General features: G+C 38.8%; 1 protein-coding gene across 1 annotated transcript; it reads left to right on the top strand.

The window, feature by feature from the left end:
• The first annotated feature begins 4193 nt into the window (after window positions 1-4193).
• LOC116326714 (zinc finger protein 615-like) lies at window positions 4194-8683 on the top strand. The gene is made up of 4 exons (XM_031748109.2): window positions 4194-4552; window positions 4793-4857; window positions 6792-6885; window positions 6977-8683. Exons 1-4 carry the CDS (start codon window positions 4345-4347, stop codon window positions 8041-8043), a joined length of 1434 nt encoding a protein of 477 aa, XP_031603969.2. The 5' UTR covers window positions 4194-4344; the 3' UTR covers window positions 8044-8683.
• The last annotated feature ends 4550 nt before the right edge of the window (window positions 8684-13233 follow it).

Consider the following 13233-nt stretch of genomic DNA (forward strand, 5'->3'; position numbering starts at 1 on the left):
CCAGCACGTCCTGGGTCTACCCCGGGGCCTCCTCCCGGCGGGACATGCCCTGCACACCTCACCCAGGAGGCGCCCAGGAGGCATCCTTGTCAGATGCCCGAACCACCTCCACTGGCTCCTTTCGATGTGGAGGAGCAGCGGCTCTACTCTGAGCCCCTCCCAGATGGCTGAAATTCTCACCCTATCTCTAAGGGAGAGGACAGCCACCCTTCATAGGAATCTCATTTCTAACCGTGTAACACTAAGTGGGGAGTCAGGAATCATCATTACTGTTCAAGAAATCAAGCTTTCGTGTTCTTTTGAGATCTTACGTGAAATATGTTTCTTTGGTTGCCTCAAACGACTCATTTTTAGCATTTATGCACCTGCAACACCTTTATTTTCATAAAGGTGAATTATATAAGCCTAGAAAACCACCTTTTAATGGGCTAGAATGACCCATTTTAGCATCTAAACAATATCTGACACCTGGGTTAACCAGCAGCACAGAGAGAACAAACAGTGCTGCAGCATGTGCGTGTACTGGTCTCATTAATTCTGAAAAACAGGAGCATTTTTGCACAAGTGAATCCATTATGTCTCTATAGGTGAGAAACATTAGAAGCTGTCAGATGTTCTTCTCTGTAAACAGAGCAGTGACTCAGACTTGTCATTAGTTTGTGTTACTAACTTTTTTTTTTTTAAGTAACAGGCCAAAAACAAATGCTTGATATTTGCAAGCTACTAACTAAAAGCTTTTTCTGTTATTTAAATGCAAAACTTCAAAAAATTTTTAATGTAAACTACTCAAAGACATTTATTTCGTGTCAAAAGTACTTTATTTTATCATAGTAGACAGTACAGTCCTGTAATCAACCATTACCTCAACCCATATGACACTGTTCAGCTTTTTGATGGAATTTTAAAGGGCCTTGCTTCTTAAAATGTTTCCTTTACATTTGAATTACATTTTTAAAAGATAGAATAGTTACAAACATAGATTTCATTTCTCATTATCACATAGTCAATTTGAAAATATTTAATTGTTTTTATTGGTACAAGTGCGTACATTATTTTAACATATTACATTGAAATTTAGCGCTTTCTGCTCTTTTATTTGCTATTCCATACTATAGCATATATAACGAAGCAAGTATACTGGACCAGTTTTTCTGAGCTTTGGTTGAGACATCATGCCATTGCTGTTAAAGTAAAATAATTTAATTTTGCATCAGTAAAATAGATTTTGAGATATGGGCTGATATTTAGTTCTCCCACAAGGAGTTTAACTGTTGTAGAAGTTACTGTAAGGTAAGTTTTAAACTTAGTTAAAGACATTCAAATAGTTTCATTTTATTTCTGTCTTCTTGTGGGCTGCACACTCAACCTCAAATCACAGTATCTTCTAAAGTTGCATGAAATGTGTGCTTGCACTGTAGTGCCACATTCTGCGAGTTTGGTCTTAAACAAGACAAATTACAAGCGGATAGTCTTTAACTTTCCAGTCGAGCCAAGATTTCAATTATGTGACATTTTCCACTAACCAAAAAAAAACAATTTCTATGAAGAAATGAAAGGATGAGAGTTAATGATGAAGAATCAAAGAGATGGTTGTGCATTAAATACCTCATTTACATCTATGGTGACTATCAAGAATTTCAAATAGTCAAAGACTTTGAAGTTTCTCTTTGTTTATTTGACTACCTATACCTACCTACGCTGATATTTATTGTGTCAAATGTATTTTTATTTATGACCTGGGTCAAAGACATAATCCAGAAACTAGTTACTAAAGCAGTGTTGAGTATTTTATATAGACAACGTTGTCCTGAATTGTTAGAAGGACAAATGGACTTAAAGAGGCCATTAAAATAGCACCGACCAAGCCTACAGAGAGACTGAGGCAGGCATTGTGTCACAAAACCATTTATTGTATCATACGAGTGCTTCTGTTTTGTTTGTTTTTTCCATGGGAATGAAATTCCTAACCTGCCACTGCAGTGTTGATGCCTCTCAAAAGTGCATCACAAAGTTAACCTCTTATCATTTTTCTCCTTCCTTATATGAAGTGTTTTCTGTTTACTTTAGTACAGTGGCTTATTACACAAGGCTGCTGATCAACAATTGCTGAAACCCAAGGCCGTTGTGAAAAGATTTACATTCACTTTGTACATGAAGTTGGATTACATATTAAAGGATGGGTAATATGTGAATAACAAAATGTAATTTTCTTCTTTTGTATTTTCTAATAAATGCAAAATTCTGTGTTTGAGTTGTGGATTATTTTCGTATTGATCAGTCTAAGTAATTACTAAATGTTAAATCTTTCCACTGCTGATTTCTTCCTTATCTCCATTCTGTTATATCTCCTACCTTCCTCCTAGTCTTCCAGTTTTTCCATATTCATGGAAAAAATGTAAAATTGGGACCCTGTAGGGATCCTTGAAGGAGCCTAATTTACACAAAATGTATAAGTTCTCAAATCACAGATGGGACCTTTGACTGTACGTTTTTTTTTTTGTTTGTTTTTTTTCAATTACTAAGATGCTATAATTTTTTAGGATCCCTGGATACGTCTGATACAGTAACTGTGCATATTCTAAAGTGGGCCAGTGTGTGACTTGGGAAGATGAATGGCTGATGAGCAAAGTCTGTGAGTTAGTTGAGGCAGACATCACATCGCACCAAGTCTGTTTAAGTGTAAAGAATCTTTCTCTCTGACATCTCATGCCAGCATCTACCTGTAGTTCTGGAGGGATCTGACTCATCACTGTGCAGTTTCTATGTGCAGCATGTTTGTGGGGAGTAATAAGCTCAGTAATAAGAGAGTCATTAAACTTTAGTTGTGTAGTTGAGATTAAAAGGAGGAGATTTAAAAGATGGGCGATGTTACCGTGACTACCTTGCTCTTGAACCCCAATAACGGCATTTTGGTTGTTGCCATGTTGTGTTTCTTAACATCCTGCCGTGGGCACATTTGGATGAATAGGTGGAGTTTTTAGTTATCACATTAAGGCTTGTTAAATTCTGTTATGAAGGGAGTTATTACTTCTAGAGACAATCAACTGTCTGTGGCACCAAGCCATAAACATTTAAAATTTTGCTTGCCACAAATGCCCTGTGACAATGTGCACGTGTTTCTTTTGGTTCTGTCTGCTTGGTGTCTGCTTCATTCTGAGTCGAGGGCAGTGGTAAAGGCACAATTCCACAATGTCTTTAAACTGACAGTGAAAGATGGACTCAATGAAAGTTTGTATTAATTGTGACCCACCACGAGTGGCTGAATTTAGGTTTCTCAAATCTGTTTTGTGTGTTTCAAACTTTTTTGAAAACAGCACACTGGGTGCTGGCAGCTAAGAACAAGAAACTGAGGCTACAGTTCACACAGGCTCACCAAAACTGTACAATATGAGTGATGAGTCTTGATTTCTGTTGCAAAAATCAGATTTTAGGGTCACAATCTGAGGAAAAATTGGGGTTCGGAGTGCTACTGGTGGTGTAGCAGTGTGGGGGATCTTTCCTTGGCACAGTTCGGTGCACCTTGGTACCAATTGAGCTTTCTTTAAACACCACAGTCTGAGTATTGTTGCTTGCTCATCCCTTTATGACCACAGTGTACCCATCTACTGATGGCTACTTCCAGAAGGATAACACACCCGTCAAAAATATGTTAAGGGTTTAGTCTCGAGGTATGATTGGTCTGGTACTCATTTGTATCAGGAGACCTATTTCACAGGTTTTTCTTACACAAAAAAAGGTCTCCAAACAAATTCATATGAAAGCAAATCAAACAGATTAAGGTATCCATGTAGGTTTTCTTGTATTTTCTAAATATTGTACTGATGTCCTGGAGTCCCAAAGAGAAGGTCTGTTGTTCCATTTGCACACATTTCCTGAACTTTCTTTATTCAAACATTTTTTTCTATCTTTCTTTAGTTTTTACTACTACTGCAATTAGTATTTGTAAGTACAATCTGATTTGTTTTTTGAGACCATGTGGCATATTTCCCAATTAAATACAACAAGAATCAAAACTAATCTTTGGGCTGGTTATTGACCTTTATCTCTATCTTATTTCTTAACCCACAATTTCCTTTCTACGTGCAGTTTTAGCTCGAATTTAACACCCATGGGTGATGACTCAGAAGGATGAAGGCCTCGTACCTGTTATTCCACCGCGCCTCTATTCGTGTATTTATGGTAAAGCCCTCCGCCACACGGAAGAAAGCTTTCAGCTAGCATGATGCTCACAGGGATGTAAAAATTTTCTACTGCGTCGCTTCTTTTCACATTTTTTAAACCACTGCTTGGAAGCACTTACTAATTCTTCATTTACCTGGCATATATTACTTTGAATGAGTCAACATGGCGACGTGCATTCCTTTTCAAACACAGTTATCCTCAATAATGGAGGTTCTGGTGAAGGCAGCAGTGGCAGAGATATCCAAACTAGTCGATGACAAATGTGCGTTTCTGCATCTTGAAATATCCCGAAAGCAGGGCGAGAACGAGATGCTGAAGAGGAAACTGCTGATGATGGAGAGCAAAAATGCGCAGCTGCAGCGAGGATTCGGTAAGATTTTCATCACTGTTTGTTCCAACTGACAACTCAGTGTGTTGTGCATCTAAACGTAGAAGTAGAACAAAACGCAGGAGGAATTTGATTTAAAAAGCCACCGCTGGTGTGTTTTATATTAACCTCTGCTTATTTTTGTAAATGAATTTCGAGATATTTTACTCCCCCTCCAAATAATATCTACTTTTCCTCGGCTCGAGCTTTCAAATTGAGATTTTTCTTTCCTTCTGCAACCAGAAAACTACATGGACAGAGGAACTGATGTAGGGAGCAACTGTCCGCACCCTGCAGGAGACATGAAGGTCTGTGTTTACTACATGCTCTAATAATTGTTGCCTTTTGGACAACATTTGCTCTTTTTTAAAAAAAAAAAAAAAAACTTTTTTGTTTTTAGAGAAGTCCTACATAAAATGAACATGTTGCTGCAAATTTCAATGTTTACACAGTTTAAAAACGTACCAGCTACATGGAAAAAGTAACTACGCTTATTTAGATATTTTAAAAGGGAGACCTGGCATTTAAACAACCATGAAGTGACATGTAAGGGATAATTTTGCAACAGCAAAAATGGTGATTGAAGGATAAAAAAATGTTTTAAAGGAAAGTCAACAAACTGTTAATTTTATTCCTTGTTAAGTTAAAGTTATTTCAATAATTCTTCAAAATAGCACCTGTAGGTGTTTCATGATGGTTACGGTGGGGTAAGATTTGCCTCTAGAGTGATTTTGTTACCCCTCTATGTGTCACACACCTAGTCTTAAAATCAGTTCCAGGTTAGGCGTCAGCGATTTGAGCTTCCTTTAACAGTGACAGCTGAAAGCTGTGAGGTTTGTGCTCTGCTCTTCTCTTTGCTGTTGAAGTTTGTGGTTGTCATCAAGACAATATCTGAAGTGTCTTCATTAAAAAAAACAAACCCAAACAAATCAAAACAAGAAAACCTGTACTGCCTGTGAGCATTCAAAAATATCTCCAAATGATATGAAATAAAATCCCCCACATGTGGAAGGTCAGTTCAACCCAGGGGCAGATTGATTAATGCAACAAGAAGTCTTGCAAAAACTTGAGCATTTATTCATTTATTCTTTAGCTGTTAGTGTCAAAGTGTTAACATCAGAAAAATAAAGAAACAGTAGAGCTGTATGGTGCAGAAAAAAGACAGCTTTTCATGAGAAAAACTGTTCACCATCTGTGAAGTTTAGTGGTGGAAGAGTTGTGGTTTTGCACTGTTTCGTTGCCTCTGCAGTAAGGTCGCTTATACTCATTTATTTACTTGTGAGTTCTACTTTATATTAAAAACTGCTTAGATATAATGTGAGGTCATCTGTTGAGTTTGCATTGAGGGGATTCTCAAAAATCTTTCATGTTAGAGTGATAAGAGATTTTCACACCAAGACTGATGAACACTTGAGAAAAGTTACAGTGTTAGGACGTGGATATACGTTTTGTACACCAGCACAGTGGATTTTAAATTAAACAATCGAGATGTGGCTAAAATTCAGACTTTCAGCCTTTATTTCAAGGGGTTTAACAAAACTGTTGCATTAACCTTTCAGGAATTATGGGCATTTTTAATCACAGTTCCCCATATTCAGAAGGACCTCACTGTATTTCTGCTAGGCCCTCACACACCATTTAAAGTAATTGCTGTTGCTGTTTTTGTACTGTAAATGATTGAAATGGTAACTTTATCTTTATTTTGTTTTTCAAAACAATTAAAAGTTTGTCTGTCTAAACAAAAAAGCAAGAAATTTTAGTGGATATATGTACTTATATGTGTATATGTATGTATATGTGTGTATATATAAATTGTTAAAGAAAAATGGGCAGCTGACACTGGTGACAAACTAGTTCAAAAACTGGATCAAAAACCTGTGTGTTATTCTAATAGTGTCAGTTGTATGATAAATGTCACCTCGCTGCGGAAATGTCACCTCTTAATCTTATAGTTTTGGTTTCATTGCTGAGACTTTGCTAATGTGCCACCACTCCCATAGGTGTTTATTTATGGCAGGTAGCTGTGTTAGAACAGAAAAGCTGAAAAAGGGTTTAAAAACATTAAAAATGGTGGATTAATAATTAGTTAGTTGTTTGTAGAGGGGAAAACAAAGCTAAAAGAAGTGAAATATAAAACTTAATTTGGCAGATTCCGGTGTTGCAATCTCTATATTGTTACCATATATCTTTGAAGTTCTCAAGTAGAAAAACAAGTCAGGTAATCCATCCCCTTTTTGTGTAGTTTCCTGAGATCGAGGATGCCACTGTTTCCTTTACAATTAAAGAAGAAAGTCCAGATGAGGCACTATGGATCAGTGATTCTGCTGGACCAATTGGTGAGTTGAAGGCCTAGGTTTTGTGCAAGAATTAAACCTTAATTGAACTTTACACCCCCATCTGAAGTCTCCTAACACCTGTCACCTGCAGGTTCTGCTGTTCAGTACCCTAACACTGCTAGTGCTCCAGAGAACCAGCAGTTTGAAGAGGGCCACCAGTTAACCCATCCAGAGGTTGCCAGACAGAAGCCATCAGAATTCAGTGACTCATTTAACTCTGCCCAGCATGCAGTAGACATCAGTGGCCTTCAGTTCACAGTGAAGACAGAAAAGGAGGAAGACCGACTGGCATTCAGACAGGATGGGTGCCAGCACAATGTGGGGAAGCAGACTCAACTTGCTGCTGAATTTTCATTGGATGAAAGGGAGAACCAAATTTGGTCATCCATAATTGAAGGTAATGACATTGACACTGGTTTCCCAGACTTCTCTAGCGTTGTAGAGGAGTATTCCAACACGTACCCGGACCATTCAGATCCAAATGTAGCTTCTAACCCGAGCAAGTCGACTAACGTCCAGCAGTTGCCTTCTCAGAGGATTTGCAATGGGATTTACAGCAACGAGTATCAGAAGGACGGTCCACAGTCGTCAGATTTCCAGCCCAGGTCGCAGGCTCAGTTGTTGCAGCAAGACAAGCAGAAGGAACAAATATACTCGCAGAGAAATGCGTCACACTCCACTCATCTGAGCCAGCTAGAGGAAGACCCTGAGAGGGAGACCGCAACTCGAGACGGACCAGTTGTAACTCAGTCGCACAACACGTTCACACCGAGCAGCTTTAACCCTCACAGCCTACACAAACCCCTCTCCGGGACCGCCCGATGCTACGGGTGCTCGCAGTGCGGAAAGTCGTTCAGCCGCCTGCACCAGTTCAAGCTGCACCAGCAGAGCCACAAGAGAAAGCGAGCGTTTTGGTGCACGGTGTGCGGGAAGAGCTTCCAGTGCTCGTCGCACCTCAGCATACACCACCGGACTCACACGGGAGAGAAGCCGTACGGTTGCGGACAGTGCGGGAAGAGGTTCACGCAGCAGAGCAGCCTGAGGGTGCACCAGCGGACGCACAGCGGGGAACGACCATACAGCTGCTCACAGTGCGGGAAAACCTTCATCCTCATGCATCATTTAAAGCGGCACAGAATCATTCACACCTACAGCTGAGGTGGTGCGAGAGGTTCAGGTGAAAGACGACGGTCTGAGAATCAAATATTCAGTGAACGGCAGCTTTTATTTCCAGTGGGATTTTTTTTTCACCATATGGCATTACCGAACAACTTTGTATATTAATGCATATTTTACTATGCAAAATCCATCTGCGTGGATATCGACATGTTTGCTTCTTTTTAAGTACTTAAAATGATCAAAATGTGAAACTGAACTGCACCCTCATTCACACATTTGTGAAACCCTTCCAAAGCTAGAAATCCAAAAAAAGAAGAAAAAAAAAGGAAAACAAACCAAGCTCTTAAATTGCTGAGTCATCATCTAAAACCACGCGGCTTTGCTCTTACTGTTACCTGCATAAGTGCAGATCTGCTCTGACTTCCTGTTTGTTTTTGCTTCTCATGTCGAACTGGGGTTCGTGTCATCTCAGTACTGAAACCTTACAAGCACAAGATGCTGATTACCCCCATTCACTCTGACAAAGGTTTTTCATTCAAACTTTTCTCAGGTTTGTGCTTTAATGTCAGACGTTCTAAGCCTGCCTGACTCGTCCTCTCTGTTAGATTTTCCATGAAACTCTTCCCATAAACCCTTTGCTATTTGTTATGCTTTATATTAAAACTGTTATCAAAACCAATAGATGCTTTTTTTTTTTTTTTTTTACTGTTATACTCACATGAAAGACTCTTAAATTCAGACCTTTAGATGTCCGTATTTCTGGTTTTGGACGTCACACTTTTTCATCAACAAACTTCGAGCTCTTGGGTGCAGCTACTCGGGTAGTAAAAATGAATGTCACGTTGTGGTTTGTACTCACAGTTATGTGACTATAACTCACAGGTACACACTTCTGTTTGCTCCACTTCACGTGCCCGGCCGTGGAGCCCTGGCTGCTCTGAAAACTTTCACTGTGAGGTTAATTAGCTATGCGAGACAGGTGTGCCTCTGCTCAGCTGGCAGTGCTCCCACCACACCACTCCAGCTCTCCTTCTTACAGCTGAACCAGGAAACCACTCCCTGCTGACACGGAGTTCCTCAAACTTCTTGCCTGAGTTCACTATCATTCAAAATTAGCCCTGCAAATATTATTTTAGTCCATTAACTGTCAAAAAAGATATATGACTGATTCAAGTGATTTAACTCTTCCTCAGACCTTTCCAACACTCTTGTCACGTTGACCATTAAGTAATTCACTATTTTGTGAGTCGTTAACAATAGAAATGGATCCGAGCTGAATTTTAGCATTAGTAAAACCTTTGGGGTTTTTTTCCCTTAAAACAAAAAGTTTGAAAACCACAGCTTTAACTTTTTGTGTCTTGAATAACCTTTGCGGCACAATTTGGTCCAAAGACATCCAAATATGCAACAGGCAGACACACAGACATATAAACACTGTTGCTAGGGGACCACCTTTGTAGCAGTTCTTGTTGGTTTCTATAGGATTAAATTTTGCCCTGATGACACACCGACAGGTTCACAAAGAAAAACAACTGTCCAAAAACCAATTATATGAAAGACAAGAAAAAAAACAAGCATTTGATTTTAAGATTTGATTTTGTAACACATACAAGATACTGAACTGGAACATTTGCTATTTAATTTACTCCGTCAGCAATCAGTCAACGTTGCTCAGATTATAGCATCCTACTTTAATCCACCAAATTTCTGTTTGCTTCTCTGCAAACTACAAGACTTCAGCAATAGTCATGGCAACTAATCTTAATCTTCTGGATGTCCTTATCTAGATTAAATTTTATTTTACCTAACAAACACCCACCAACATGTGAAAATGACCCTTTTTTAGCATTTATACATTTATCATTTTATTTAAGGATTGTAGCATTTTAATTGCACAACAATTAAACGTCTCTATTGTTGTGGGCTCTTTAACTTAAGCATAAAGCGCCTTGAGGCGACTGTTGGGATCTGGCGTTATAGAAATCAAATCAAATTGAAGTGACAATAACGTGATTTATATCTGCAAAACTTGCCTGCCGACCACCGAACAACAGACTGAAATCGCAGACAGACATTACTGCAGCATGCCATGTACTCATCAGATTTGCAGTCAGTCCATTAGATGAGATACCAGCAGAGGGCGTTGTAACTCATCCAGGGTGACTGTGCAAAAAGGGAACTATGCTGCTGCCTGAACAGGAACAGGGAGTTCACACTTTGATGTTTATTACAGGAACTAACAGCAACCACCTGCCTGTGAACTTCATGTATTTTACAGCCTCTTACATAAACTGCTCTCAGGACTGTCCTGCCACAGGCACATCAGCCTCTGTCTCTTTGCGTTATCCCACCTCTTCATGCTCTGTGTTCTTCACTCACTGTTTTCTCTTGGACTGTCAGGCTCTCAAAGAGGAGAAACCCTGTAACACTGAGACAGTAGATTGAGTCGTACACAGGCTGGAACAGGCCTGAGATCATTTGGATAAAACTGATTCCTGTAGTTTATAAGATAAGCCTTTTGGATTGTGGGATTGCTCCGGTGACAGTAATGCCAGCTCACTTGGTTTATACTGAAATCTCTAAACAGCAGTGGAGACCAACTTCTATGGTCTCCAGATAACAGATCCATGAAATAACACATTCATTCTGAGAAAAATAATGCTGGCATACCTGAAATAATTTTATTTTTAAATTTTGCCTTCATCAAGTAAATATCCCAATTTTACTACCAAATATGGCCTTACTCTAGGTTTGTTCTGTTAATAAATGTTGGAAATATACAATTATAAAGTATGATTATTATGCTATAATGTTAAATATTAACCTTGGTTAACATGAACATTTCAATATCATCCTCCAATATCAGTCTTCTGTGTAAGGTGACCTTGAGTGTTTTGAAAGTCGTCTAAAATAAAATGTATTATTATTACTATTGTTATTACCTCACTGTCCCCTTTGCGAGGCTTCAGACTCTTGGCCTTGTTCAAAACCTGTCAGAATTTTTAGTAAGAGCACGTGCACAGAACTAATATGGAAAGTCTTGTTGGTTAAATTTAAAGTTTATCTTTGTGGGTAGGATTAAATACACAGTATTAATGTGGCTGGTGCAGTGTGCCCCGGTAGACAGCGTGTGAAAAACACTTCCTTTTTCTTCTACATTATCTTTCGAGAACAGCTGTCATATTTGTGAGACTTACTGCATAATAGTTTGTTTGTTTTTCGCGTGCATGCACACTAAGAGGTTAGTGGAGGAAGTTTTCAAAGCTAAAATGGGGCTTATTTGTCCAAAAATTGGCCATTTTAATGCAACCCCTCAGTTTATCCTCTGTGTAAAACATCCTGTTTTAGTTCACTTCACCTACCATTGAGCCAACTTTCTGTCAGCTGGATGCCACAAGGGTTAAACAGTAGGTGGGCGGGGCTTCTGTGTTCTTAGTTTTATAGCTGTGATGACAGTAATCGTGTCCCCTCTAAATAATATCACTCAGAGCTGAAGCGGAAATGTCTAAACCGTTGTCTCTTAACTAATAACTTGCACACATGCGGACACGTTATTTGTGTGTGCGTTTTCAACTATTGTTCAGCTGTTTGTCTTGTGTAAATATCTGATCATGACTGCAACTCAATGCATTTCAACATCTAAGTTAAACTGGTGACACAGTTTACAGAAAATCATCCGAAAAAGAGAACAAATCCAGTGAACTTCACTTTTCTAGGTTAAAATGCTTTGTTGATGCCAGAGGTCAGAGGAGAATGGCCAGACTGCTTCGAGTACATTCAGAGATGCAGAGGTGCAATCTATTTCTATGGCCTTATTAGTAATCCTGTATATATTTCCACTCACATTTCAGCAGAACCTGTCTTTTGTCGTCTTTTACCTCAGCTGGAAGCTGTAGAACGTGTTATCTGTGGAGATTCAAAGCTTATATGTAAGGTGTGTTCAAGTCAAATAGTGTGGATCAGTACCTTGACTTTCTTGTTTGAAGGAGGAACCAGAAGTGAAAATATGTCAACCGCCTTGCGTTTAACATATTTTTATGAATAGCAAATTACTTGCAGTACATTGCGGACTCACAGAGGTTTATGTGCGTACTTTTCCATAAATCTAACCTTCACACCCACAGGATGCCTCTTTGTTTCTGTGTATTTATTCAGCACATTTTGTGCAGACACCTGATCGCCCTCTTTTGGATGCTGGATTACAGACAGCTTGTAAAATTCTCACGACCTTGTTTGGCTATAAACAGCAGTGCCTGAGCGTCATGGAATTTTTTTCTTTTCATGGGTGGAGGAAGGGAACAAATGGCAGTGATATTTGGGTAAGAAAGTGACCAGAGGTGGCATGCAGACTAGAAAATGCATGGGAAAGTTAAGGGAGGCTGTCAGTGATAAGAAAGGGCGATAAGGATTGCAGAGAAAATGAGAAACAAACTGAGTACTCAGGGACGCTTACACTGAGCTAGCAGGTTGTGCTTTAATTGAAGGTTTTCTTCTAACAGGCTCCTTTATGTGTGGACACTGTTTGGATTTCTGCACCTTTTTGGTCCAACAGTTTTTCTTTGTCCTTTAGGTGAAGCTGAATATTAAAAATAACATTAAAAATTTAGGAGTTGCTTAAATTAAGCTGATTGGATTGTCTTTACTTTAGTGGCACATTTACAAGGTAATAAATAAACCAAAGGGGTACAAAAATACTACTTGAATGAAAGACACTAACTTCACAAATAAAAGGTAAGAACAGTCAGGAAATGTTTGCACACGAATAACAAAAAAACATGACTTTAATGAGTCTCTTAATGCTTTAGCACAAAACCGAAGATTGATTTAAATCATTTCAAGATGACTGGAGAGCGACATCCTGTGATTGATCACAGAACCATTCAGCCCTACAGTTTCAAACGCAGCACACAAAAACCACTTTAGTTTTCCAGCAGAGTAATTTATTGTAAAAGCTGAGCCATAGTTGTTACAGATCTTAGTAAAGTATCACTAAAAGCACAGACTGACGCACAGCCGGCTCGTTAGTTTACACAGTGACAGGAAATGGCAAGACATTTTTTATCTAATCTACTTTCTTTCATAACTGTGCCATGTCTCTTTCTTCAATGTAGTCTATACATTTAAAAAAAAACAAATATAAAAAACCTACTTAAATACATTTTCTATAAATAGTTTATATTTTACATTTTCTCTACAAAAAAGGAACATTATTACCACTTTTGTCAAAAA

The sequence above is a fragment of the Oreochromis aureus genome, linkage group 18, assembly GCF_013358895.1.
Source record: "Oreochromis aureus strain Israel breed Guangdong linkage group 18, ZZ_aureus, whole genome shotgun sequence".
In the NCBI taxonomy this organism is placed as follows: Eukaryota; Metazoa; Chordata; class Actinopteri; order Cichliformes; family Cichlidae; genus Oreochromis; species Oreochromis aureus.